A 25,284-nucleotide genomic window follows, 5' to 3' on the forward strand; every position below is an offset into this window, starting at 1 on the left:
AATCCAGTGCAGCTCACCATCCACAACACACCACACCTACAGTAAAGTATGGCGGTTGCAGCAATTCCTGTTGTGGGGGTGTTTCTCTGCCACAGGGCCTAGGACTCTCGTTAGGGTAGAAAGAAAAATGGATGGGGCAAAATACTGTCAAATTCTTCAGGAAAACCTGCCACCCTCTGCCAGAAAGTTGAATATGGGCAGAATGTTCACCTTTCAACACGACAACGCCCCGAAGCACACAGCAAAATTGACCACACAGTGGCCGAAGGAGAAAAAAAGTGAATGTCCTTGTGTGGCCCAGTCAGAGCCCAGACCTAAATCCCACTGAAAATCTGTGGAAACATTTGAAGATAGCAGTCCACCAACGCTCACCATCCAATTTCACTGAACTCGAACAGTTCTGTAAAGAAGAGTGGGCAAATATTGCTCAATCTAGTGTGATAAGCTGCCCAGACACAGACAGACGGACACCGTATTAAAGTCCACCACAGGTTTATTATACATTATTTAAAGTCCAATAAAGTGCACAACCCAGTGCTTCTCGCACCAAACTCCCCCAAAGTCCAGGCCTCTTTCTCTCTCTGCCTGCTCTTCAGGCCGCCTCCTCTCTCCTGCCTCTAAACCTTGTCCACTCCTCACCCGACTCCAGTCCTTCTTTGCAGGGAGGCGGCCCCTTTTATAATTACCCGGATGGGCTCCAGGTGATTCCCGACACTCCTAAGACACTCCCCTGTGTGGCAGAAGTGCCGGCTATACTCCCGGAAGCCCTCCGGGTGTTCCCTGTCTTCTTTCCCCCAGCACTTCCTGGTGTGGCGGAAGTGTTGGGGTTCCGGGTCCTTCAGGCATGGGGGCGCCCCCTGGCGGAGACCATGGGCCCCTACAGGGTTGGGCTTCCAAGCCCTGCACCCGTGGCCCTCAAAGGAACCAGGGCGGCCGCCCCCTCGTGGTCCGGAGGAGGAATATGCCCTCCTGCTGTCCTCCTGGGCGTCCCGGCTTGGCACTACCCCCAGCTGCGTGCCACACTAGATGTGCAAAGCTGATAGAGAAGTGTCCCAACAGACTCAACGCTGTAATTAAAGCAAAAGGTGGTTCAACAAAATATTGACATTGGGGGTGATCTTTTATTAATCTCAGTATGTCTTGTTTTTGATTTTTTATAATTTTTTTGAACTGTAGCTGTGATATCTTTCACTTGGATGTTATAGGTTGCATTGAGTAGGTAAAGCTGAAAAAAATATTGGTTTGTGTGTTTTCATTTAAGGCTGTAAAGCAAAAAAAACTGGAATATTTCGAAGGGGGTGATTCTTTTCTATACCCACTGTAACATCAGTTACCCACTGACTTAGAATAGGAGAGTTAGAATTGGAGTGTAATTGTTCGTAGGATGCAAAAATGTTGTGTAACGCTTTGTGTATATTTAATTGCAGTACTCCTTTATTCAAGGTATCATGGTAGTTGAGCCAGTGTGCTACTTTTTTTGTTTGCTTGCTTTTTTTTTTTTGTAGCAAACCTCCTGCAGTATAAACAAACAGCATCGAGTCAAGACCTGTTCTACCAGAGAGTGTGAGGGGATTGGAATATTAGCCTTTACATTAAAGAAGGTGGAGCAATAAACTGAGAAAAAGGAATCAGAGAAATTGTCTGTGCAATTAGACAAATGGCAAAAAAAAGACACTTTAATGAATTCAGACCTTTTTATTTTGTCCTTTAAATTAAAACTGACACCACTTGCGTTTGAACAGGAAGCTTGTTTTAAGTGCAGCAGCTTACATTATTATTTATTGGAAAAGAAAAGATGAACATGAGTTTGAAACTGCTGTTCTGTAAATAACATACTTGTTCCCTTTTCTTTTTTTTTTTTTGATAAACAACTTTTGATACATTTTGGCTTTTTGAAAGATTTCTGCTGTTCATTTCTTGCTGTTGTGTTATATACATCACAAGTTTAGGTAAGAAGTTAGTACTACATAATTAAAAATGGTAATCTGTATTTATAATTATACCTCAGGAATTATGAATGTCTAGCTGATACACTGAAGAAAAAACCACCTGTATTAATATAGTAAATGTATATTTTAACATCAAACAAAGCTGCAGTGTAATTAATGATTAAAAATTACTAAAACCTATAAGTGCATTTATATTTACATTTAAGCATTGTTTAATTGCCAAAATCAATTAAATGACTGTGTGATAATATATTTTTTTGTTGTTAGAGAAATGGTGAAAACTACTTTTTTTTTTTTTAATTAATCCCTTTTTCGGATAGATACATCACAGAAATAATGAAACAATATGACAGCTTGTAATTATGAGAATCCTTTTATTTTCTTTTATGCATTATGCATTATGTACATATTTTATTAGTTAAGGAATGCATTTTAAGGAAATTTGATTTATTTTAGTATTTTATGATCACTGAACAATAAGCCTACAGAATTATATTTTGTAATAAAAATGAACAGTTAACGCCTATGGTCTATAGTTTACTTTAATATACAGTAGGACATAAGGCTTCTATGCATCTGGTTATACGGGATCTTAGTGAAAAGTTTTTTAAAGGGGTTTAGGGGGGAAAAAAAATTGGTACTGGAATCTGTCGATCAAGTAACAACATGAAGTTGATGATCTGTATCGGCCTAAAAAAAAAAAAAAACCTGAACGGTGCATCCCTATTATAAAGTCTAAAAAAGCTCTCTTTATAGCCCACTCTATCTAACTAATTAGATCCCAGATTTCAGTATCACCTTATAAACCCAATAACAGGAATGGCAAACCCTGCTATGCCTTGCATAATTTGATTACTGAACAGGAAGTCACAGCTAAAATGAAACCTACATGCTTCTTTGACCCAGTCCCAACAAAAAAACTAGTAAAAATGCTCAATGGATGTGCTAGCAGCACCCACTTGCAGCATTGTCAATAGTTCCTTATTGAATGGTGCAGTTCCTGATGAACTACAAGTGTCATTTATCGCACTGTTACTTAAAAGGCCTGAGCTAGACCAAAATATACTTAATAATTATAGACCCATTTTCAGATTTACCATTTCTCTCTAAAATACTTGAGAAACTAGTTGCCACTTGGCTTCGGCCTCACCTTACACATCACAATTAATTTGAGAAGTTCCATTCCGTTTTCTGCACCAGTCTTAGTACAGAAATGGCACTAACCGGTGTTGTGAACAACATTCTAATATCTTCTGATGAAAGAAATTCCAGAGTTATTATGTTGTTAGATTTAAGTGCAGTGTTTGATACCACTGACCATTCTGTTTTATTGCACAGGCTGGACTGTCCTTGCCTGGTTTAGTTATTACTTATCAAATTCAAGTATGTACAGAAACGTGTTGGCAGTACTCCATCATCATACTCAGGTCCTGTAGGGCTCAGCACCGGGATCGTTACAGTTTTCACTTGACATGCTTTTACTGGGAACTATCAGTAGAAAACATGACATTAATTTTCACTTGAATGCAGATGACACACAATTATGCCTTTCCTTTAGACCAAATGACATTTCTCCGATGCTGTCCTTAATTAGCTGTGTCAGTGAGTTAAACGAATGGATGGATGAGAACTACTCATCTCTGAATACATATAAAGCAGAAATGTTAATAATTGGGGGGTATGATGCTACCCTTTAAAACATTCTTTCACATTTTAACTTGGTTGGAATCACCATTAGTTTTAGTGAATCAGAGCACAATTTATATGTTTCTTTGACACTAGGATGTTGCTTAAAACAATAATTTAAAAAAACTGTCCAAAATGATTGTTCCATCATAACATTGTTGGAAAATTAAAACTTTCTAAATATGTAAGAGCTGAGAAATGAATTAATGCATCTATTTCTAGTAGGAGTGACTACTGCAATGTGTTATTTACTGGCTGTACAAATCATTCTTTATGTAGCATTCAGTTAATTCAAAATGCTGCTGCAACAAGAAGGTACGAACACATAACTCTGGTTCTAAAGTCTTAACATTAGTTCCCTGATAAGCTTAGGGCTGAATACAAAATGATCATTTTTAAATATAAAGTGTTATATGACCAAGCAATGCTTACATATCTGACCTTATCATTACTTACAAACCAGACAACATATTAAGATCTCAAAATGTTGGCCTAAGTAGTGGAAGGTCAAACTTTTAGTCACAGGGCACCGAGCTGTGGAATAATCTGCCTGCTAATTTAAGAGATACCCATTCAATCTCAGCTTTTAAATCTAGGCTGTAGACTCATTAGTTTAAACTAGCATGCCCAAACTACAGCTACTGAATAGCTGTGCATAAAGTATGTACTGTATTCAGGAGAGTCTCAGAATAGAGTCACTGTTCCCCCAGATTGAGAGGAACCAGATGAGGTGATCTGAGCATTTTGTAAGAATGCCCCCATGGTCAAGACCCTACATTAGACCTAGGCCAAGCTTATGAGATTTTATCTCTCATCTGGCTAAGGAAAACCTGGAAATTCCCTAATTTTGGAATATAATCTGTAGTGGCAAGAAAAAGTATGTGAACCCTTTTCAATTACCTGGTTTTCCACATTAAATTTTCCATTAAAATGAAATCTGATCTTTATCTATGTCACAAGTATAGGCAAACACAAATGTATACTCTAATAACACATAAATACAATATTTAATGTCTATTGAACAAACCCATCAAACATTCACAGTGTACAGTACAAAAAGTGAGTGAACCATTGTTTTCAACAACTGGACAAAACTTCTTTGGCAGCAATAATTTCTAACAAGCACTTCTGGTAACTGCGGATCAGACCTGCGCAATATTCTGAATGAATTATGAATCATTCTTCATTACAGAACTGCTTCATCTCAAACATATTTTTAAGATGTCTGGTGTGAATGGCTCTCTTCAGGACACACCACTCTATTAGATTATTGTCTGGTCTCCAACTGGGCCACTGTAAAAGGCAGATTTTCTGTTTCTAAAGTCCTTCTGTAGTAGATTTAATTTTATGTTTAGGTTCAATGTTGTACTGCATCACCCTGCTTCTACTTAGCTTCAGCTGGTGGGCAGCCACCCTGACACTATACTGTAGGATACCTTGATAAACTTGGAAATTCATTTTTCCCTTGATAATGACAAGCTGTCCAGTCTCAGAATCAGTAATGCAGCCCCAAATCATGATGTTCCCTCCACCGTACTTTATCATTGGGCTGATGTTTTCATGTTGGCATGTGGTGCCCTTTTTATGCCGTAGATACTGCACCATATTCTTCCTGAACAGTTCATTCAACCTTAGCTTCATCAGTCCACAAAACATCTTTCCAACGGTGTTATGGAGTGTCAAGATGGATAAAACTTTGGCAAACTTCAGGCATGCAGCCATGTTGTTATTTGAAGAGGAGCGTCTTCCTCCTTGCTTATTCAATTTCTGTGTACTGTAGACTCTTGTACGGAGATGTTAGCCTGTTGTGATAATTCCTTCAAGCCTTCATCTTAAGTTACTCTACGGTTCTTTTTTAATCTCAATAAGCATTTTATTCACCTATAATGTCTATTATTTAATTGTTATTGAACTGTTAAGATTTTTTTTACCGCAGTATCATTTAAATTATTATTTTTACTGTATTACTACTGGTTCCATTGTTATTTTATCTCATTTCTTTTTAACTGTATTTTTACATATAATGTTGCTGGTTTTTTCCTTGCTTATATTATGTGTTGTAGCATTTGTTGCGTTTTCATGAAAAGTAGTGTCATTTTTGTTTTCTGTACCCAGTTGGAGAGGCACTCAGTTTTGCTGTAATTATTTTACAATGACAATAAGGGCTTTCAATTCAATGAAATGACAAGAACACTATTTTCAAGTCTGAAAAAGCAATAGTGCTTCTGTTTTGTAAGATAGCTCTTTAGCCCCAAAAGCTGCTGCTACATCACTTAGATGCACATACTTTAGCTCTTCAGTAAAATAACAGCTACAAGTGGAAAGACACGGTCCTGAATTCCTGCACTTGTTTCCTCAATCTATAAACCTGCCTGGCCAGCTGCTAAAGACACCAAGCTTATACAGCCTCACTGTTTCTAAAAAGAGTATCAATATATATAATTGTCTAAGCCGCCGCCAGAGCGGCACGACATCTATGAAAGCATGCAGGAAGAAGCCATGCCCACCAACCATTGGATACGACGAAAACTCGCACAGCCACGCCCACCAACTCGGACGCGACACCTCGGAAAACATGCCGTCATTTCTGTTTGTCTGTGCCACTGTCCACAGGCAGCTCTGAGCCATGTTGACTTTTCATTAGTCAACCTCAGTGGAACCTTGGTTCACACAGAGGCAGCACCAGAGAGAGACAGAGGCAAACACACAGGCAGCGCCAGAGAGAGCCGCGCACACACACACAGGCAGCGCCAGAGAGAGACAGAGGCACACACACAGGCAGCGCGAGAGAGAGACAGAGGCACACACACAGGCAGCGCAAGAGAGAGAGCCGCGCAATCCTTTAAAACTGAGGTTAAAACACAATGAAGGAAGCAGTCTTTAAAAACCAATAAGCCCTGTGCCTCTTTTTCATTAGCGTCTCACCTGCTTCACCGATGCAGGCCCTGCAACAGTCGAGACACTCTCTCAGCAGCTGACCTTCTCTGTGCCTGACTCCACTACTGTAAGTCGCCTGATTAAAAATGGCCTTTTGAAGGGGAGCTATGGACCCGCTATACTACAGGAACACATTGCCTTCGAGCCTGCTCTCGCTCACTCTAATGTACCGGCTTTCTCTCTCTCTCCTCACTCGCTCGCTCGCACACTGCACAGGGGAGAAATGCCCCCAGCACGACTCCACCTGGAAACCGTTTCAGCCACGCTTCCATGCCCCTCGCTACGCTGTGAGTGCGATGATTATTCAAAAATGGCCTTTTGAAGGGGAGCTGTGGACCCCTATACCACAGGATCACCTGTGACATTGCCTTTACATTGTCTTCCTTTTATTTATGATCCCGTCGAGCAGATCAGACACCCAGGCAAACAACACTGAATAATCAATAGCTACAACCACTTTGCCCACCCCAACTCCTCACCTGAGTCGGTTTCGTCTGTGTTCAGCAGTGTTTCCCAAACTCGGTCCTGCTGAACCCCTGTGGATGCAGGGTTTTGTTCCAACCAGATTCCTAATCATTAATGCCGGTGAAACTCATCAGGGATAAGTCGGTTTTTCAAATGCAGCCGTGTAGCAGATCAGTCTAGCAGGATGTAATAATCCGAGATGAATGCGCGCCCCCGCGCTGAGTGAAAAGCCAATGTATATTGAGTCTAGAAAACATGATCAGCAAGTCTCTGATAGGCTGCAACAAAATGATGAAAGAACGGGCGCGTTTTTTTCTCACAAGCAGGGTGGGTGGGTGTTAGTTAGTTAATTAGTTACTCAAAGGATTTCAAGATTTAACATGTACAAGCGGTAACACTGCAAAAGCAGCCCAAACCAGAAAAGACGGCTGGGAAAAAGTGGCCGACAAATTAAACGCGTGTGCATTGTACTTACTGAAAGCAGCGTTACGGATTTTGCAAATGTTAATTTTTTCCCTCTGCTTAAAAAACATTAAAAAAGCGGAGTGATTATGCGCCGTATACTACGCTGTGGGTTGGTACGCAGCGTGTAAAACAGTTTGTCGCAGATAATTTGCCTTTTACTTTAACACGAAGACAATTTCCTGTTAGATTTGCCTTTGCGATGACAATTAATAAGGCACAGAGCCAAACTTTCAAAAATATGTGCATGTATCTGCCAAAACCAGTTTTCAGTCACGGACAGTTGTATGTTGCTCTCTCCAGAGTTCCATCTTTTCATTCACTTACTGGTATGCCTGCAGGAACATGTGCAGCGAGCGAGTGACACACACACACATACAGGCGCGCGCGAGAGAGAGCGAGCGCTGGACGCATAAGAATAAGAATACTTCATTACATTGATATACCGGTGTTTTCAGTATTCAAAGGACTATCCACACAGGGAGAAACTGGGAAGCGAACCCAAAATCTTCCACAGTCTCCTTACTGCAAAGCAGCAACACTACCACTGCGCTACAAGGCAGTTAAAGAATGCACCGGGCTCGGTTTTGTTTTCTCTTCTGTTTACAGCGATCGGATCGTAGCATGCATTATTGCAATGTTACTTTTCTTGGTGGCTTATTACATTATGGATGTTTTACATGTTCATTTTTTTCCCTGTGCTTAAAACACATTAAAAAAAGTGTTTCTCAACTGTGACTCCGGAACAACTCAGTACGCAAGCTATATTAAGCGTCAACAACGAAGACTCGCTACACCTTAATGAACAAGTGCTGAAACTTATCCCTACCGATGAAGTAACTTTCACCAGCGTGGCCTCCATCGTCACAGATTATCCCGCTTTCAGTCACGGACAATTGTATGTTGCTCTCTCCAAAGGTCCATCTTTTCATTCACTCACAGTGGTATCCACAAACCCACCCCATCTTCACCTCATTTTGATCTAAAAGATGTCATGTGGCACAACCTCAACAGACATAACAGAACATGTTAGGTAAATGCTTTAAATGTAGAATTTGAACAAAACACTTAAAGTGCTGGCATAATATACCAAGTATGGCTCTTTTCCCCATGTTGCCTAACCCATTTTATATTTCATGAATTTTTGCTCTACCCGATTTACCCAATGACAAACCTTAAAAACAATGTGCCAGGTAAGCCCTACTTCTCTTGCAACTGAGGCAGTATTAGCAGCTCCTTTCAGATGGGAAATTACACTGTAAAATTAGCCATGATTGTGCTTCTTATTACAGAGTTAGTAGTTACCATAATCAACATGTTTATATAAGCAATGTGGATTAAACTTCACAACCTTGCACTTCCCTGCACAGGCTTCTAGGATTCTGGCTCCCATCCTGTGGTGTTGCGTCTTTGACTTACATTTGTAAAAATCATTCCAAACACAGGCATTTCAAAATGCTGCTTTTGAAATTTGGTCCTAACAAACCTACAATGCAACGTTGCTGTCATTATAATTGTTTTCGTTTACCCAACGAGTCGGCCCATCGACCCTTTAAATACACTGCCCTATTTCAGTACCCACCAAAACTTACTGTTAACTGAAGTGAAACAAAATAGCATTACAACCAGTTGCGTCACTACTCTAACATCAGAGCCATAACTGCACACAAGCTCCGTGTGAGCATCATAAATCTGAAGTACGCTAAAAGGTTATTACAGAGCACTTAATTAGGATAAAAGCCTACCACATCACAGCACCAACAGACGCGTGAGGAAAGCTCTGCGCAAAGCCGACAGAATGCTGACGCGGCAAAATTACGAGGCAGATCGATAGCGTCTTGAAGCTGCAGCATACATCTCTAGTGGACAAACTGGGTCTGAGCAGCTAGCACAAAACTCGCCACAGGGCAGACATATGAACATTTTTGTACAGGCGAACCACAACAACGGAGGTTGATATCTGTCGGATAAAACTACATAACTAGCACACTGCACATAAATGAAAGCTTTTAAACAGCAACGTACACCTTGAAAATCCGCATCATCTGTCAAACATTAGAAGAAATATGTCAACTAGCGTATGACATTAAAACGACTTCCGGATAGCAGAATTCTTTCGTGAAGCCCGGATACAAAATTGCAGGACAGTCGGTCGGTGAGTCCGCACATGCGTATAGGTCATCCACGAGCTGCAGAAATGCATGCGTGACCTCTCCCCTAGCAATCCCTCCCCCCTTTCCCCTTCCGCGCACGCATACACCCAGCACCGCTGCGGTCCTACGCGCGTTTCCTACTATTTCACTTACCGCCACTTCCTCCGGGTTCATTTTGCGCAATGGACACTGTCCCGTGTCGGCCGGGAATTCAAAATCGCTGACATACGCATGGATTAGGGCAGCCGCAGAGCGCAAGCGAAAAGTGGAGCCAAAAGCTTGCCGGTATGCGCGCTCAGGCCGGTAGGCTGGGCGACTTTCGCGCATGAGTGACGCGCCACAGCTGTCAAGGTGACCCACGGGCCGGAGAGCAACTGTCAAACTGCCGTGTCTTCCACTCCGCTTAGTACATGGGAGACTCCAAATGAGACAGCGCCATCCTCCGGGTGTAGCATTAGAGTGTGCTAGTGACACAGCACAGCGTCCTGTGAAATACGGCGCACCTGCACCACCTCTCCTCCCACCTCCAGTCGAATCTGCTGTGACGGTGAGTAGCAAGGCATAAATGACCTTCTGCCCTGCTTAGGATCCATTCTTTAGAAAACAGCATTAGGTTCATTGGAAAGGCAGGCGCACATTAATGACACTCATGAAGCATATATAAAGTCGATCCGGGCTAACTGCTGTGCGGCAGCTTTACACATAAAATGTCTCCTGCATTTACTGACCACTAGGCTGCTATTCTGACTGCAGTCTTCAAAGGTTAATTCAAAATATGAATTTACATATCATTGTGGAATTTGATTAAATCAAGGTGGAGTGCCACGTATTATAGGATCATTCAAGCAGCCAACGTGTAACTGGTACGGTTTTGCTCATAAGCCACTTGACTTACTTTTCTTTTGGAATTCCATTTAAGAAATCCTAAACCTCGATTTCACTTCTGTTAACTAATCCCCTGGGAAGATATGTGGCAGCTTCAGGCCAGGAGTTCTGTAGTGCTCATTTATCCTCTTCTATGAAAGGTGGCAATTACCAGTCAAGTGCTACAGTATGCGATGATGATCAGTACTGCAAGACTACCAGTGTTGTGCAATAGTATTACAGATTACAACAAGTTCTCTAATGATATACAGTACCAACAACTTTCTAGCACAAGTTGTTTTGTTATGGCTTGTTGTCAGCATTTTTCTTTAATAGAAATGGTTTGAGAAAATTTATATTTTCCTTTGAACATTGCTAGGGTGTCCTCTAAAAATTTCCTAAAAATTCCTACTGGTAGGTAGTTTCCTAATTATCTATTGTGATGGGTTGCTTGGTTGGCAAGGGGGTGCCAGAGAGAAAACAGTAGCAGAGATAAATGGTAATGAAAATGCAAAAAATGCTGGAACAGGTGCACTTTTTGTGGGTGGGTAACAGTTGGAGCTTCATGAGTAATTTAGATGAGGGCACCAGAATAAAAGAAAGGCAGCAGAGGGTTTGATGAAACATAGTTGATAGATGGCAGCATATTGTGCCTGGATCAATGTTGCCCTTTTAAGGGCTTAGGACTGGGAGGATGCCAGTCATAACCTTCCAGCTCTTTAGGTGGGTGCACACAGTCTATGATTGTTTCTTATTAAGTCAGACAGCCACAGAAACTGCCTGAGAGGCCTGGCCTTTAAGGAGTGTACAGGCTCCAGAAATGCAGGGACGTCAGGTGGCCCAAGGGGTAATACTAGCCTGATATCCCTGTAATATTAGTGATTCTGTTTTTTTTATAGGCAGAAATTCCAGGACACGACTAAAAGCTTCTGAACACAGGAAAGCTCATCGAGTCTGGAGCTGGGAGAAGATTTTTTGGTAAAGCCACACTGGCATGAGGAAGAGAAATGAGGCGTGGTCATGTGGATTAACCATCCCACTGGATTGACAGGTTTAAGCCATACCAAGCTGACATTTCCTTTGCTTAAGTTTTCCTTTCTCTGCTTCACCTTTTAAATAAATGAACCATTTTTGTACCTGTGGTTTCTTAGGCATTATTCAGGATTCTGCTGGACACCATCTCCTGTAACACTAAATCATTTGTTTGATTTAAGCAAGTTTTCACTATTGCATAGTCTCTTTTTTACAATGAGTAATTTGAGAGAAACATATTTTGAGAGACAGAAAGAAAAGTATGGGGTATCACTAATGTAAATTCCAGTGTATGCACACAAATGAAACACTTAAGCATGTGAACAACTGCATGATATGCTTTGTTCATTGTAATATATAGGACAATTAGAAAGGACAAGGCCTGAGGCAGCATGGTACTTCAACAACCAGACAAGGAGAGAGCAACAACAGCTCCTGGAGATTTGAGGTAAATATAAGGTGTTAAGGAACACAACAGGACTGGCAATTTTAAAATTCAGCCTCACTTACATCATTACATAGTTTTAACTGATACATCAGAAAACTGTTGGCCATTCACGTGATCTCAGAGCTGTGATGGCTCATTTACAACCTTGCAACTTTTACTGCAACTCAAAGTAAAGGTTTATATTTCTAGCATTATCCTTCAAGAAATAACTATTAAGATGTTAATGTAGCTCTTATATGTTCCCTTTTCATTCTTGCCTGAACAAGGGGCCTGAGTTGCCTTGAAAGCTTGCATATTGTAATCTTTTTAGTTAGCCAATAAAAGGCGTCATTTGGCTCGACTTCTCAGGGATCCCAAAAGGTAAATCAAAACTGCACACTTTGACCTCAGCTATTATAAAGATGCAGTGAATGCTTGTCTCATGTAAGATCAGAAAAATGATTATGTATGCTAATAGCTGCAGAGATATCAGCCTCTGTCTGGAGGAACTGCAGCAGGCACAATTTTTCATACTTCTCTTATGGCTGTAGATCTTTTTGGCTGGTAAAGGGCAGCAGATAGCCACTTTTTAAATTGAGATAGCCTGTTCGGTCTGATCTACAAAAGGTCTATTTAAAGACTAACTGCTGAATGGACTGGTGCTCAGGTGCAGCTTACTCGAGATCTTAATTGGGTCACAGGGTTACCATACACCACTCCTACTTCATCTCAGAAAGTGGCGCTCCAGTGAAGTAGAAAGAAACAAATGATGTGCCATCATGAATCTACCACAGCTGCATCTCTGTGAACACATAGCAGCCTGGCCAGCTATTTGGGAAGAAGGTGGACTGTAAAGACATTTGTTTGCACTGATTATAAAATACATCATTTGAACTGACTGGTGCACACATCTTTGTGCTGAAAGATGGGCACAAACCCCTTTCTACCTCACATGAGCAGCCCAGCTAATCACACTGTATGACACAGTGCTGAGGGAAAGACAAATACACCATTTGTCACAATGAAAAAGATGGCTAAGCTGCTGTACACATGGCTTCTCCACACCTTCAGCACAGTGAATATTGAGCTCTGCATTAGAAGTGAGTTTGCACCATCTGCAAGGAAAGTGCTCATTATTAAGAAAGAATTCATTAGAGCTGAGTTAATTATGTGCCCCCAAGCATGCAGGAGAGAAAACATGGTGAGCTGCTGCCTCTTATTTGTCTTTTTCTGAAATAACTGCAGCAAGGCTCCAGACCTATACGTTTTTTTGTTATACTGTATTTATTGAGAAACAACACACAATTTTGCTCATTGTTAACTATTCCAACATTTAGCTGTGCTTTCCCAATTTAATGCCTGAATTAAAAAAAAAAAAACCTAAGTACCAAACAGCACAGAAGTGACCTGGTGAGGAGGCCTGCATCTGCTCTTTCTTCAATATCTGAAAGACAGGAACACTCATTCTTCATCTGAGTGGTACAGAATTTAGTAAATACAAAGCTCAGAAAAAAAGGGGAAAAAAGCTAATCAGTTTAATTTTTTTCCTCACCTAATGTCACTGGTGATTAACTGAAATTTATATAAATGGAAATCAGACACTAGGTAAACATATAATCAAAATACATGATGTACACAGTTTTACATTGCCACTTTTTTCAAGCAACACAGACTGTTTGTTATAATGGTCGCAAAATGGTCATGGAGGACTTTGTCTTGTGGCACAGGGACAAAAAGCTACAACTTAACATCAGCAAGACAACAGAACTGGTGGTAGACTTTCGACATATCAATAAGCCTCTGAGACCAGTCACCATTCAGAGGGAGGATGTGAAAGAGGTGAAGAGCTACAAGAACCTTGTGGTTCACATAACAATAAACTAGACTGGTCACAACACAGCGGCACTGTACAAGAAAGGCCACAGCATACCATACTTGCTAAGGTCTTTTGGTGTGTGCAGTAAGCTGCTGGAAATGTTCTACCAGTCCATAGTAGCCAGTATGGTACCCTACACTGCAGTCTCCTGGGGAACCATCCTCAGCACAAAAGATGCACAATGCTAGAACAAACTTATAAGAAGGCCTGCTTCATCACAGGGTGAACTTTGGACACACTGGAAGCTATTGTGGAAAAGAGGATGACTGCAAAATTGGATGCAATCATGAAAAATCCCCTCCAGGAGGAGCTCTCTTAGATCACTTTTAGCCACAGGCTCATTCCACCACCGTATGCTAAAGAGTGCCTCTGGGGTTCTTTTCTGCCCACTGCTATTAGGCAATTCATTGCTTCCACCCAATGTATTTGTTTAGTTTGTTTACTTATTTATTTATTTCATTATTTATCAGTTGATTGGAAGTATTATATGTCCTGTGAGTCTGTATTTTTGTTTTTTATGTTTCTGCTGCAGTATGCATTTTGATTTCCTCATGAGATTAACTGAGTTTATCTAATCTAATTTAATTATTAGCAAATGAATCAATATTTCCCAAAGTGTACTTTGTACACACACATCAGTAATTATAAGAGATTTACACAAATAAACATAATAATGAACAGAGACAACTATTTAAGTAGCAAGTTGAATGTAGGTGGAGGTGCACATTAGATAGGATAGCAAATTTGGCAGGGTACATAAATAATTCTGTGAGCAGACATTTTTGTGACATTTCTAAATTCAATACAACAGCAACTCACAAGTGTATGACTATCTATCATCACCAATTTGCCTTGTAACATATACTGTATTATCCCAGTTTTGTACACTATATGAGAAAAATAATTTGCCTTATTTAACATATGTTCACTAGAAATACAATAGCATGGTAAAGAATCTTTGAAGCATCCACACAAAACGATAATCCGGTAGAGTCAGATCAGGTCTTATTTTATTACAACACAAAATTTTAATTAGCATTCCACTTATATACAACTAGCTGTGTAGGCCTGTGCTGTAAAAAGCCTGGGGGGTCCTAGAAACTACTGAAATTGTCAGAAAAAAAAATTGAAATGTAGAGATGTCAGGTAATTGAAAGGAACTACTCTGAGCATCTCTGTCCTCTGTGGTTTCATTTTGCCAACTTGCTTGCATCGCTTGTGTATTAGCGGCTAAGTGACGGTCTTTCTTCGAGGTTTCGTTTTGCCGACATGCTCACCTCGCTTTTGTATTAGTGGCACTGTGCTCATCACGCTTCTGTAATAGCGGATAAGCGAGTGACTCTTCTGATGTTTTGTTTTGCCGAAGTGCTCGCCTCGCTTGCATATCCATAAAGGTGGAGTCGGGCTAAGGGCTCTCACTTCCGGCCCGGACAGACACACACTTCCATGCATAGACGTTTATATATAAGGCTAATAAATAAAAAATGAAAGGTAAAAAGAACGTGTGTCTGATAAAATGGTACAGACCAGAGACAATGCTCTATAATAATACTATTGCCCAAAATGCTTTGAATGTTTGCATCACTCTAATGCCTGGTGCCCTTCTAATCCTCTTCTTTTAAAATGAGTTCTTATTCTAGAATATGTCTGCAAAGTCAAAGTATGCAGATCTTGTATAGGGGTTGGAGATAGACAGAGAGTATTTTGAGCTGTGTGGATTCCTTTGAAGCCATTTAGTGAATGGGCCCTAAACCCTAATATAACCAACAACAAATCACATGCCGAGTGGATGTGATTCCTTATCTCAGTACACAGAGAGTATGTTACAAGTGACAGATGGAACTCTTATGGCTATTGGGACAAATTTTCACATGTGCAATTAAAGTGTATGAGACTACAAGGATGAAAAGATTTTCTGTGTGCTATGACATGTTATTTTGGATGTGTATCTTTATAATATGTGTGATCTGTTGTTGTAGTAATTAGTGCTGCCAAATCCAGCACCCAGTTTTTGTCTGTATGGAGTTTGCACATTTTCCTTTTGTTTGTGTGTGATTTCCTCGCACATTTTCTGAGATGGGTAAGTTAACTGGCGATTCCAAATTGGCCCTGTGTGAGAGTGGGCCCTGAAATTGACTGGTGCCCAGTCCAGAGATGGTTTCTGCTTTACTCCTGCTGCTACCTGAACCTGAACACTATCTTCAAGTTTTCAGGTGCTTAGATGCCACTTCAGTCTAGTAGCCTTGAGAGAAGATTACATTACTTCCAAGTTGCTGTTCAAATGACACAGAAGCTTTTTATTTTACTGTAAAATTATATTTCATGGTTATCCTCAGATCTGTCAATAGCAACCCCCTGGCATACAAACCCAGGGACAGGACACATGACCAAACACAAGCATATTTTACAATACTATGTACAGCATGTCTCAAAAATAGAATTCAGTTATAAAAGGTTAATATCCATGAAATAATAAATATAGTTATAAATAAGTGTTTGTTAGATAGTAACGATAATCTATGTATGTTACGGTCTTAATACAGGCAAGACACTACATACAGTACTTTACTAAACATCAAAACAGAGGGACACATGAGAAATATTAACAATGAATTTTTAGATTACTTTTATAGTTTAAAGCACTGGAACTCAATTTAGATCCAAGAAGAAAGTAGTAGCTGTCAGGTTTTCACACTTTTAATCAGATGTCATTTCAAAATTGTACTCAGTTCGCACCATTACACATTTTACATGTTTTCTCCAGTCGATTTAAAATATTCCTGTCATGTTTGTTTGCTTTCCAGCATAAAAGGTACAAAATACACACTGGAATCATGAGTGGAGCTGAATGCTCAATGAAACAAAAAAAAAAGTGCTTAATATTAATTTTCTTTTAATTTAAAATACTCCTAAAAATGGATACATTTTATAGAACCCAGTCTAAGTTGTAACTTCACATAGTATTAAAATTACTTGGGATGTAGAAGCATTATCTTGGACTGGAGTCAATACCCTTCATGATGTCAGCTGAATTAAAACAATCCTCAAAGTGAAAATGTTTAACTTCTGCCATCGACCAGACCCTCTTTATGATTTATCACATGACTTCATTTTAAAAGGGCTCTAACTACAATTACTGGCAACACTTGGAGTGAAGACCTCTCATAAATGTGTTGAAAGCATTTGGCAAATGTTCATTTTAAACTTCAATATCTGTTTAGTTATGATATGTGTCCTGCACGCATTCTTGAAATGCATGTCTTTGGTAGTCTTCCCAGGGTGTCCTTATTGCTTTAGCAATAGAGATAACTTGCTTTCATGGAATTTAATATGAAACTGAGAACCTTACCTACATTATTGTCTGAGTAAAAAAAAAAAAAAAAAAAAGTTACAATGCAAGTGTGAAAGGGGCTTAACAGAACAAAAACTGTACTTCTGTTGCAGATAAATTTTGGTGCCTTGAGAACTACATTGTATGCCTATAGTCAAAAGGATATTAAAGTCTTTCTCCATGATTTATTAAAAAAACACTACATAAAATGTAAAATTACTATATTAGCAAATGTTGAGTGTGGCCTAAATTACACATACTTTAGACATCAAAAGGGTGTTAATTAGTAAGTAAAACTATTTACAACTAGCGCAATATGCCAGTTTTATATTTCATCTTTATTTCATCCATTTTCAGATAGGATGGTGCCTATTTCAGGAGTTTTTGGAAGAATGGATATCATTCCTGAATAAATACCAGCACTCTTGGGGCACACTTGCACATACACACAAACTCTCTCACATAGGACCAGTTGGCAAATAATGTAGCACAATGACCTTATGAGGAAAGCAGAAACTGTGTATCCTACTGCAACTCTCAGTTGATTTTATTAGTATTATACCCAGGTATGTAGAAAGTAGAATGACTTAGCTGTAAAGCAGACAGTTAATTCACTTGTCACAGATAATTTTTAATTTTTTTTAATGGCTCTTACGCTGCTTGCCAAAGATTGCTAAGCTATCTGCCGCAGTTCTGCTAAACTATCTAGGCCAGTATTTCGCAAAATCTCTGGTGTTGTGGCATACCTTTACCCATGTAGGTATCTTTTTGATCCACTGGATGGTAGGTCAGTGAATCAAGTGCAATCGCCCGAGCCTTTAGTAGGAGGGGGATAAACGAACACAATAGTCAGAGCAGTGATCCTCTCACGACCCACTACCATTATAAATAATAGCAACTCGCAATCGACCTTTGGTTGAGATCCAGTGATTGAGAAACACCCATCTAGACATTTTATCCTCTGATGATCTCAGACAACATTCTTTGTTCCCATTTCCTGGTCCTTCAGTATGGTCTAATGGTTAATGAATTGACTCCTAACCATTAGGCTGTCAGTTCAGTTTCCTCCATTGACACATTGAATAACTGAGTGTGCCACTTAATCTGCCCGAGCACCAAACATCTGAACAGTTCTTGAGTATATCAAGTTTAGTACATTTGTGTTATGTTTTTACTGCAATTTATCCACAGATTCCTTTGATTTCTTTCAAAGTCGCAGAGTTAAAGGGTTGAGTGAGAAGTGAGCAACATCTCAGTATCCAGAAGTACATCTGTGCAGCTCATGGGCAAACACTTTCACAGTGAGGAATTCTCTGAAGGGTTCAGCAAGGGATGAGGCAACCCAAATATTTTTTAAGACAACCCGAAGATGAAAGTCTCTCATCCTCATCTTTAAGTTTTGCTTTAGTGCACTTCTAGCAAGCTGTGACCACAGCTTTGCCTCTTCTCTTTTGACTGCTACAGTTTACTATGGATTATCCCAACTCCACATTTATCTAAAGTTCATTTAATCTTAAACTGCCTTTTTGTCTGTACTTGTGTCTAATGTTACTTTGTTTTAGTTGAGCATTACGTATTACCTGCTGCACTCCGCTTTAGTCGAAACTTTCAAAACTGATACCTCCTCTCTGCTTTTGTTGTGGCAGTGACATGGAAAGCTGCACTCCAATTTAGTGAAGCTATTCATATTTAATATTGTCCATGGCGTTAGTCAAAATTCTCATATTAAACAGTGCTTTCTTTTTTTAAGTCACACTTTCTTTTTGAACATGACCACTGACAATGCTTGAAACTCCTAAAATAAATGTTAATGCCAACTTTTGTCAAGATATATTGAATGCTATCCCTTCCCCAAAAGCTAGTTTGTAAACTCAATAAAAATCAATCAGAAAACCAAAAAAAAAAGAACATATCTGAATAAAAGGGATCAGCTCATTATAGGCTTAGGGTATATCCCACAGAGTTCAAAAGGCTAAAAGCTCTCTGCTTACCAGTTTTGTAATCAGATTGCCTCCAAGTATTCCGGTCTCCACCCAGGAGACGATCTGTGCATCCACATTTTCTTCTTTAAAAGCAACACAAATTCTGTTCTCGGAAAGTCTTACTGACTCAGACCACTTGGTCTTATAAATGAGTTGTGTAACTAGCCACACTGCAGGTACCCAACAACTACTACGCAAATCCCAATGTTAAGTATAGGCAACATATACTCACTGGGTCAGTGTTTGTGCTATCAGTCACTCCTCTGCTGAGACACAGGGGCTAAATAAATAATGCACTGCCTCAAATCCTGGATCAGGTTTTCAGGCATCTTCAGTTTCACTGTCATCTCAGGTTGACAGGGCACATATTTTGTGCAAATGGGTTCTACCACATCACACAAATATGCATCTATGGTTTTAGCATATTCTCATTGTTGTTAACACAAAGCCAACTGCTTGTAGGGGAAAGAGGCCTATACATTGTTTACTTTCTGCTGATTAGTTAGTTTCCCTTAAACAAAATGTGATACTCCTGTGCACCTTCCGAGTGAAAGCATTCCAGCAGCTAGAAAAGCACTCAAAACCTTCATTGAAAAGTTTTGGTTTAGTTGATCCAGCAAGGTAACAGACCAATTGAAATGGCTTCAGTGTTATAAAGCCAGAGTTAGTCAAAGTGTCTGACACACAAAGGGAGGCTACTGTTATACAGTATCTCTGTCAAATTTATACTAAAGTAAAGAGGAAGACACAGTAAAAATCTGATGCTAGAACAACTACATATGCCAAAAATTGAGTCAGAGAGGAAAAATGTCTTGAGAATAGACTGAGACCCACAAACCAGCAATAATAGCCCGGAATGTTCACCAGTATGCAAATTGGTCTGATAATGAAACCCACAAAGCTTCTTGCTCTGAGCCTTAGGATTTTTTCCATGAAGTAATACCCTTTGCAGATTTAGTGAGATGGTGCCCAAATGTAGTCATAACTAAGTCTCTGATAAAAAACTGAGTCATAAACCTAGAAGGATTTCTCAGACACATCAAATTATTTCTGGTTTCTAGATATTCAGTCTTTCTAGAGCCCAGTTCATAGCTTTGATTGTTACCATACATAAAACTGTAAGAAATCAGAGATTGTATGAATTTAATTCCCTTATTATTCTTCCTGGAGTATCCCAGCTGTTCCTCTTATGCCACATTAAACAGAGTGACAAATGACACCCTTAGATGCTACCCTCCCTGCTATTCTATGGTTTTCTCTCACTGTGGGTCCATGACTAATCTGCTAACCCCACATAACAGCCTCTGCAGAATGGTTCTGTTTCAACTCAGGGAACAATTAAATAGTATTGTCTTTTTTATATGTGCCTTGTGTTTGCTTACCTTTATTCAGCTCAGAACCACAGTGTAAAAACAAAACCTACACTTCACATGAACAGCATGCTATAATTATGCCACGGGTCACTATAAAAGACTACACCACCTCACATCCTGTTGTCCAGTTCTGCTGCCATTTTACAATACAGTATGCACCACCTATGTGAGATAATTGGCCCTGCTATAATCTGTCTTTTTCATTTTTAAAGAGTTAAAAAATAATTGAGGCTTCTCTGAGCAGAGCCAAAAAGCTGGGTTAGACAGCTGAGGCATTGGAAATACTAAGAAAAAGAGAGGGGCTCATCATGCAGCTTGCCTCTTATCACCTGGCAGTTTCTGGGACTGTCAAGCACAAAAGGAGAAAAATAAAGTAATTTAAGCTCTAAGATGCTTCACACAGACACTGGACAGGCAGCCCTGTTTGAGGACACAGACCAAATAAACATGGTGATGGCACAAAAGTCCTCCTCACTAACCTACAATACATAGAAAAACTAGAATTCAGAGGCTAATCCCTTACCCCATACTGAATGCAGAGGATGAAACTCAACACAATCCAAACTCTACACAACAATGGAACTCTCCTAGCAAGAGCCTATACCAGCCTATAATCCATTGTAATTCACACTACACAAAAAAGACAAACAGGATTTGCAGCTCAATCAGCTGGAAAACTAGTGTATTATTGACAAAGCACAAAATAACATCTTACACAAAAAATGCATTTCAAACAGTATTCTCACACACCTTTTTGCTCTACACATATCACATCTTTTTGGCTTTAACACAAAATCAGGTGGAGATGACTATAGAGTCCCATATAGTTCAATGTACCATCATCTGGAAAAAGCAGACTGGGACATTTAGTTAGAAGCAGCTTTATGATGACAACTTTAAGTAAAGTCCTCTTTGGACTTGAAAACCCATCTAGTGACTTTTCACTCTTTAGCTTCAACATGGCACAGAAGTCTGTATTCACATTAGCAACCAAGCACTGTCCTTCAGAGAGTAGTAATGGTTAACCTCTTACCTTAGAGTTCTCACAGAAATGCAGTACTTCCACATCAGATTCCACATGATTCTAGCATCTCTCTGTTAAGACGGAAGAGAAGAAAAAGAAAGCAAGTGTGGCAAGCCCACTCCTGTCCTGCAGACGTGGCTCTCCGGCCAAGTAAGGCAAAAGCAGTAAGTAACCCTTTTGCAGCCTGCACTACGCCCCGTGTAAACCACCAAGCCTCTTACTGGAGTGCTGACAAACCATGGGCTACAGCCAAGTTGGTGACATATCTCCTAGAGAGCAGAGGCAAGCCTCAGAGCCCAGCCTTATCCATGGCCCAACGAGTCACCCTGACCGGAAGTATAGGGGCCATATCCAGGAGAACAGCAAAGAAGGCGCCAGCAGGTCCTCCTCTCTTTTGCAAGAGTTGAATCTGATTTAAACTCATCCCCCAAGATGCTAGAACGTGCAGGAGATGTAATGACAGGCTCAGTGGGAGGAGGCCAAGTTTCTTTACTTTCCAGTGGCCGCCCAGTGACATAACAGCTGGATCACTGCCATGCTGAGGCTGCAAGCAGCTGGAAGTGATTTAGGGCATGGCTTGTACAACAACACTGCCCCCTGGGGGGGATGTAAAACATATGCATTGAAGTTTTGGAGTGCAAGGCACTTCTGAATCTCTGGTCAGCTAGATTTTCTTCTTACCAGGAGATGCTGTATCCCATTATTGAGTTACACCAGCAAGAATTCACCATCCACTAACATTCTGCTATCTGACACCAAAAATTCACATGAGGGCCTCTTACGTCAGTACCTGGCACAAACATCAGCAGTCTCCCAGAGGAGCCAATTAGTCATTGTGTGCTCTTTCATACGTTAAACACCCCCCCAACCATCCAAATGAAAAGCGGGAGTGCACTCAACACAGAATCAGTCACTTGTACTCCGTTAGCATCAGATAACTGGACTTCAGTATGCCTCTTTTACCTAACCAACATAAAAACTTGCAAAGTGGCACTTTGACCAAAAGGGTCTATTAATGGAGAAATTGGCAGGCATCAGTAAGCATTGAAGGGCAGCAATGTCTCTGAAATGCAGCTTAAATCTCCATATTGGAGAGGCATATTTAAATGGCAACACTGGAACAAAGCACCAGGGAGGCTTGGGGGCAAAATGGGAGTACAGAGAAAGGAAAAAATTAGGAATCACCACAATGTTCACAAGCTTGGTGACCAACACCAATGTACATTGTAGCTTCAGCTCCACTTACATATACTTAATGCCTGTTGGCGGTAAGGTCTTAAAAAAAAAACCTTTGGTCTCAAAAGACCATTACCCCTATGGTACTCAAGTTAGCCTCTCTGCACCTATAGTATGTATAGGTTTAAATCACTTAGTCTTCTTAAGCAGCATTAAAGCTTTTACTGCACTCCAACATACACAATACAGTATTATATAGGGACTCCCAGTGGACACATTTCCACATGCTAAATATGAACCTGCCTTTACTTGATTTGTTGTTGGCACTATCTATAATCAGACATAATGTACTCATACCTTCATAATGTATCGTATAACATTTTGCATAAGCTTAACATGTAATTTTAATACAGAGTCTTTTGTGCTGTATCATTTACATAATCTATGCCCGTATATTTTCTAGCACCTTAACTGACACATTTTAAATACTCTTAACATGCTGTATATTCATATCTCAGACAACTAGACTTGTAGTCTGCTTCACTTGGTACAACATTTAATATAGCTTTTCACAAGGTACATATCCATAATCTTACTCCTAATGTTGATTTCTTTTCTAAAAGACTACTGCATATAAATATTTACTAGCTTATCAAGTAGGACAATCCCATACAATTGCAAATAAAATGCATATATAGCCATTCATCGCACAGATCACCATTAATTACACTAGCTTTATTTCATATGTAGCCTTTTAAACTGTAAATATAAACTTTTCACTATAGTACAAAACTGCATACATCACAAGAACTGTTTTGGCAAGCCTGCTTACAAGCAGGCTACAACCCTTATTTCCCTCAGAATTAGACAGAAGATAGCAAATCACCTTTTATAAAAGCCACCGAGAGGTTGCAGGCACAAAAACTGCCAATAATCCAGACAAAAGGCCTTCAACTTCAGCATTGTGGAGCCCTGGGGCACTAACGATCCTTTCAGAGGCAGCTCAAAGGTAGACACCAGTGTAACCCTTGGAAAGATGAGTGGCTTATTCGTGTTTTAGGTACGAGTCTGTCCAGCCAAATCTCCCCCACAAGCAGAGTACAGGTCACAAGTGTTTCAAGGTCCATCTCCGCTGGTGCTATGAACACAGACAGGGAGCTTTCACAAGCATACAATTTGCTCCTCGTCTGCCTGTACGTAAGAGTGCTGCTGCCACTACCAAGTACATGTCCTGGTTTGTACATAAAGTGGTGTGTTCTATTTTTCGCTCAGGCACTCTGTACTACAGCTGCTCCATTGTCTGTCTTCGTCTATGACACACGCCGGCTTCCCCGTGCTAAAGAAAATGACAGTGCAAACAATGCCCTCCCGATGAGGGTATTAATTATGCTTTATCTCAGTCGCAGCACCCCTGGCCAGTCAGGTTTGAGTGCAGAAAAGCTAATCAGTGAAAGCACATGGTGCTCAGAGGAGTAAGAAGCTCACAGGGAGATGGGTCGAGGCAGGTTGCTATAGCAACTCAATCAAATCTCAATTGGTGGCTCTTGCTTGAAAGGGTGGGGTATAATAAATGGCTCTGTAGGCACGATGAGGCAAGGCTGAATAAAATTAAGATGATGAGGGGAAAACTAATTGCTAAAAAAAATAAACAAACTGACAAAGTGAGTGGTCTTCGAAGTCCTTTTATATGCAGTTGGGCCAAAAACGAACAAAAGTTAAAAAAATACAGGGTGTACAGGAACATGCATAAACATGGATAAAGATGACAGTGTAAGAACTCGGGGATAAATGGTTGGGTCACTGCTAGTGCACAGTGCAGCATGGCACATGGCCTAGGCCATCTTCACAACACTTAAACCACCAAGTTCATCACAGCAGTCAAGGTGACGGTGACACAAGCTGCATCCATCAGTAAAGGAGGTTTCCTGGACTCTTGTCCATATTACAGAGTAGCGCTAGTTGCTCAGCACTTGCTCTGTGTATGGCATGTACAGGAGCACAATGGCAACACTGGACAGAGAGAATATAAACATACTACACAGAAATCCAAACTGTCACTTCATACTTTTTAATAATTCATTGTGGTCTTTTGTGCTCTTTGACCGCAAAGCCAAGCTGAGAAAGTTCTGAAGAATGAGGACCCCTGCAAAAAAAAGGTTTGGTCAATGAAAAAACTTGGTATACAATACAACCCTGAGAAGTCACCTGAAAAATATGGCTCTTGTCAGAGGGAGTATTTTGCTAACATTCCAAATAATCTTCTGCTTAGAGGCAAATTCTACTTCTTTCCTAAGCTCCTTCTTTTTTCGAGTTTTCCTAGAGTCACAATCGGTACACTTATTTTGGCTCACCGGTTTAATAGCTTGCATGTACCACTGCAAAGTGGATTGCCAATAAAATAGACATCATTCCTTCAGTTCTCTTCTGTAAACTGTGAACTACTCTATATTCCTTTCTACTTTTATGCTGAATGCTGACATTTCTGCCAAGCCTTCCAGGCGAAATGTGTGTAATATGCAAGGCAAGCTCCTTTCTCTCTGGCATATA

General features: G+C 40.2%; 1 protein-coding gene and 1 long non-coding RNA gene across 6 annotated transcripts in view; one reads left to right on the forward strand and one right to left on the reverse strand.

Annotated features, from left to right (window-relative positions):
- iqsec1b (IQ motif and Sec7 domain ArfGEF 1b) overlaps window positions 1-25,284 on the reverse strand; it is a 207,776-nt gene that overhangs the window by 82,026 nt on the left and 100,466 nt on the right. Inside the window, exon 1 of one of the 5 annotated variants that reach the window (XM_051921424.1) lies at window positions 23,624-24,076. The exons of 3 other annotated variants lie outside the window; for them this stretch is intronic. In XM_051921424.1, coding sequence (XP_051777384.1) covers window positions 23,624-23,700 — 77 coding nt within the window. In that variant the 5' untranslated portion in view covers window positions 23,701-24,076. Of the gene's footprint in view, window positions 1-21,570; window positions 21,716-23,623; window positions 24,077-25,284 lie in introns of those variants that run through there. One more of the 5 variants, XM_028825434.2, reaches the window with a different exon arrangement.
- Window positions 9,287-11,652, forward strand: LOC114669237 (uncharacterized). The gene is made up of 2 exons (XR_003718993.2): window positions 9,287-10,199; window positions 11,416-11,652. It is a non-coding gene; the product is annotated as an uncharacterized LOC114669237 (long non-coding RNA).

This window comes from Erpetoichthys calabaricus, chromosome 18 (genome assembly GCF_900747795.2).
Source record: "Erpetoichthys calabaricus chromosome 18, fErpCal1.3, whole genome shotgun sequence".
Taxonomy (NCBI): Eukaryota; Metazoa; Chordata; class Cladistia; order Polypteriformes; family Polypteridae; genus Erpetoichthys; species Erpetoichthys calabaricus.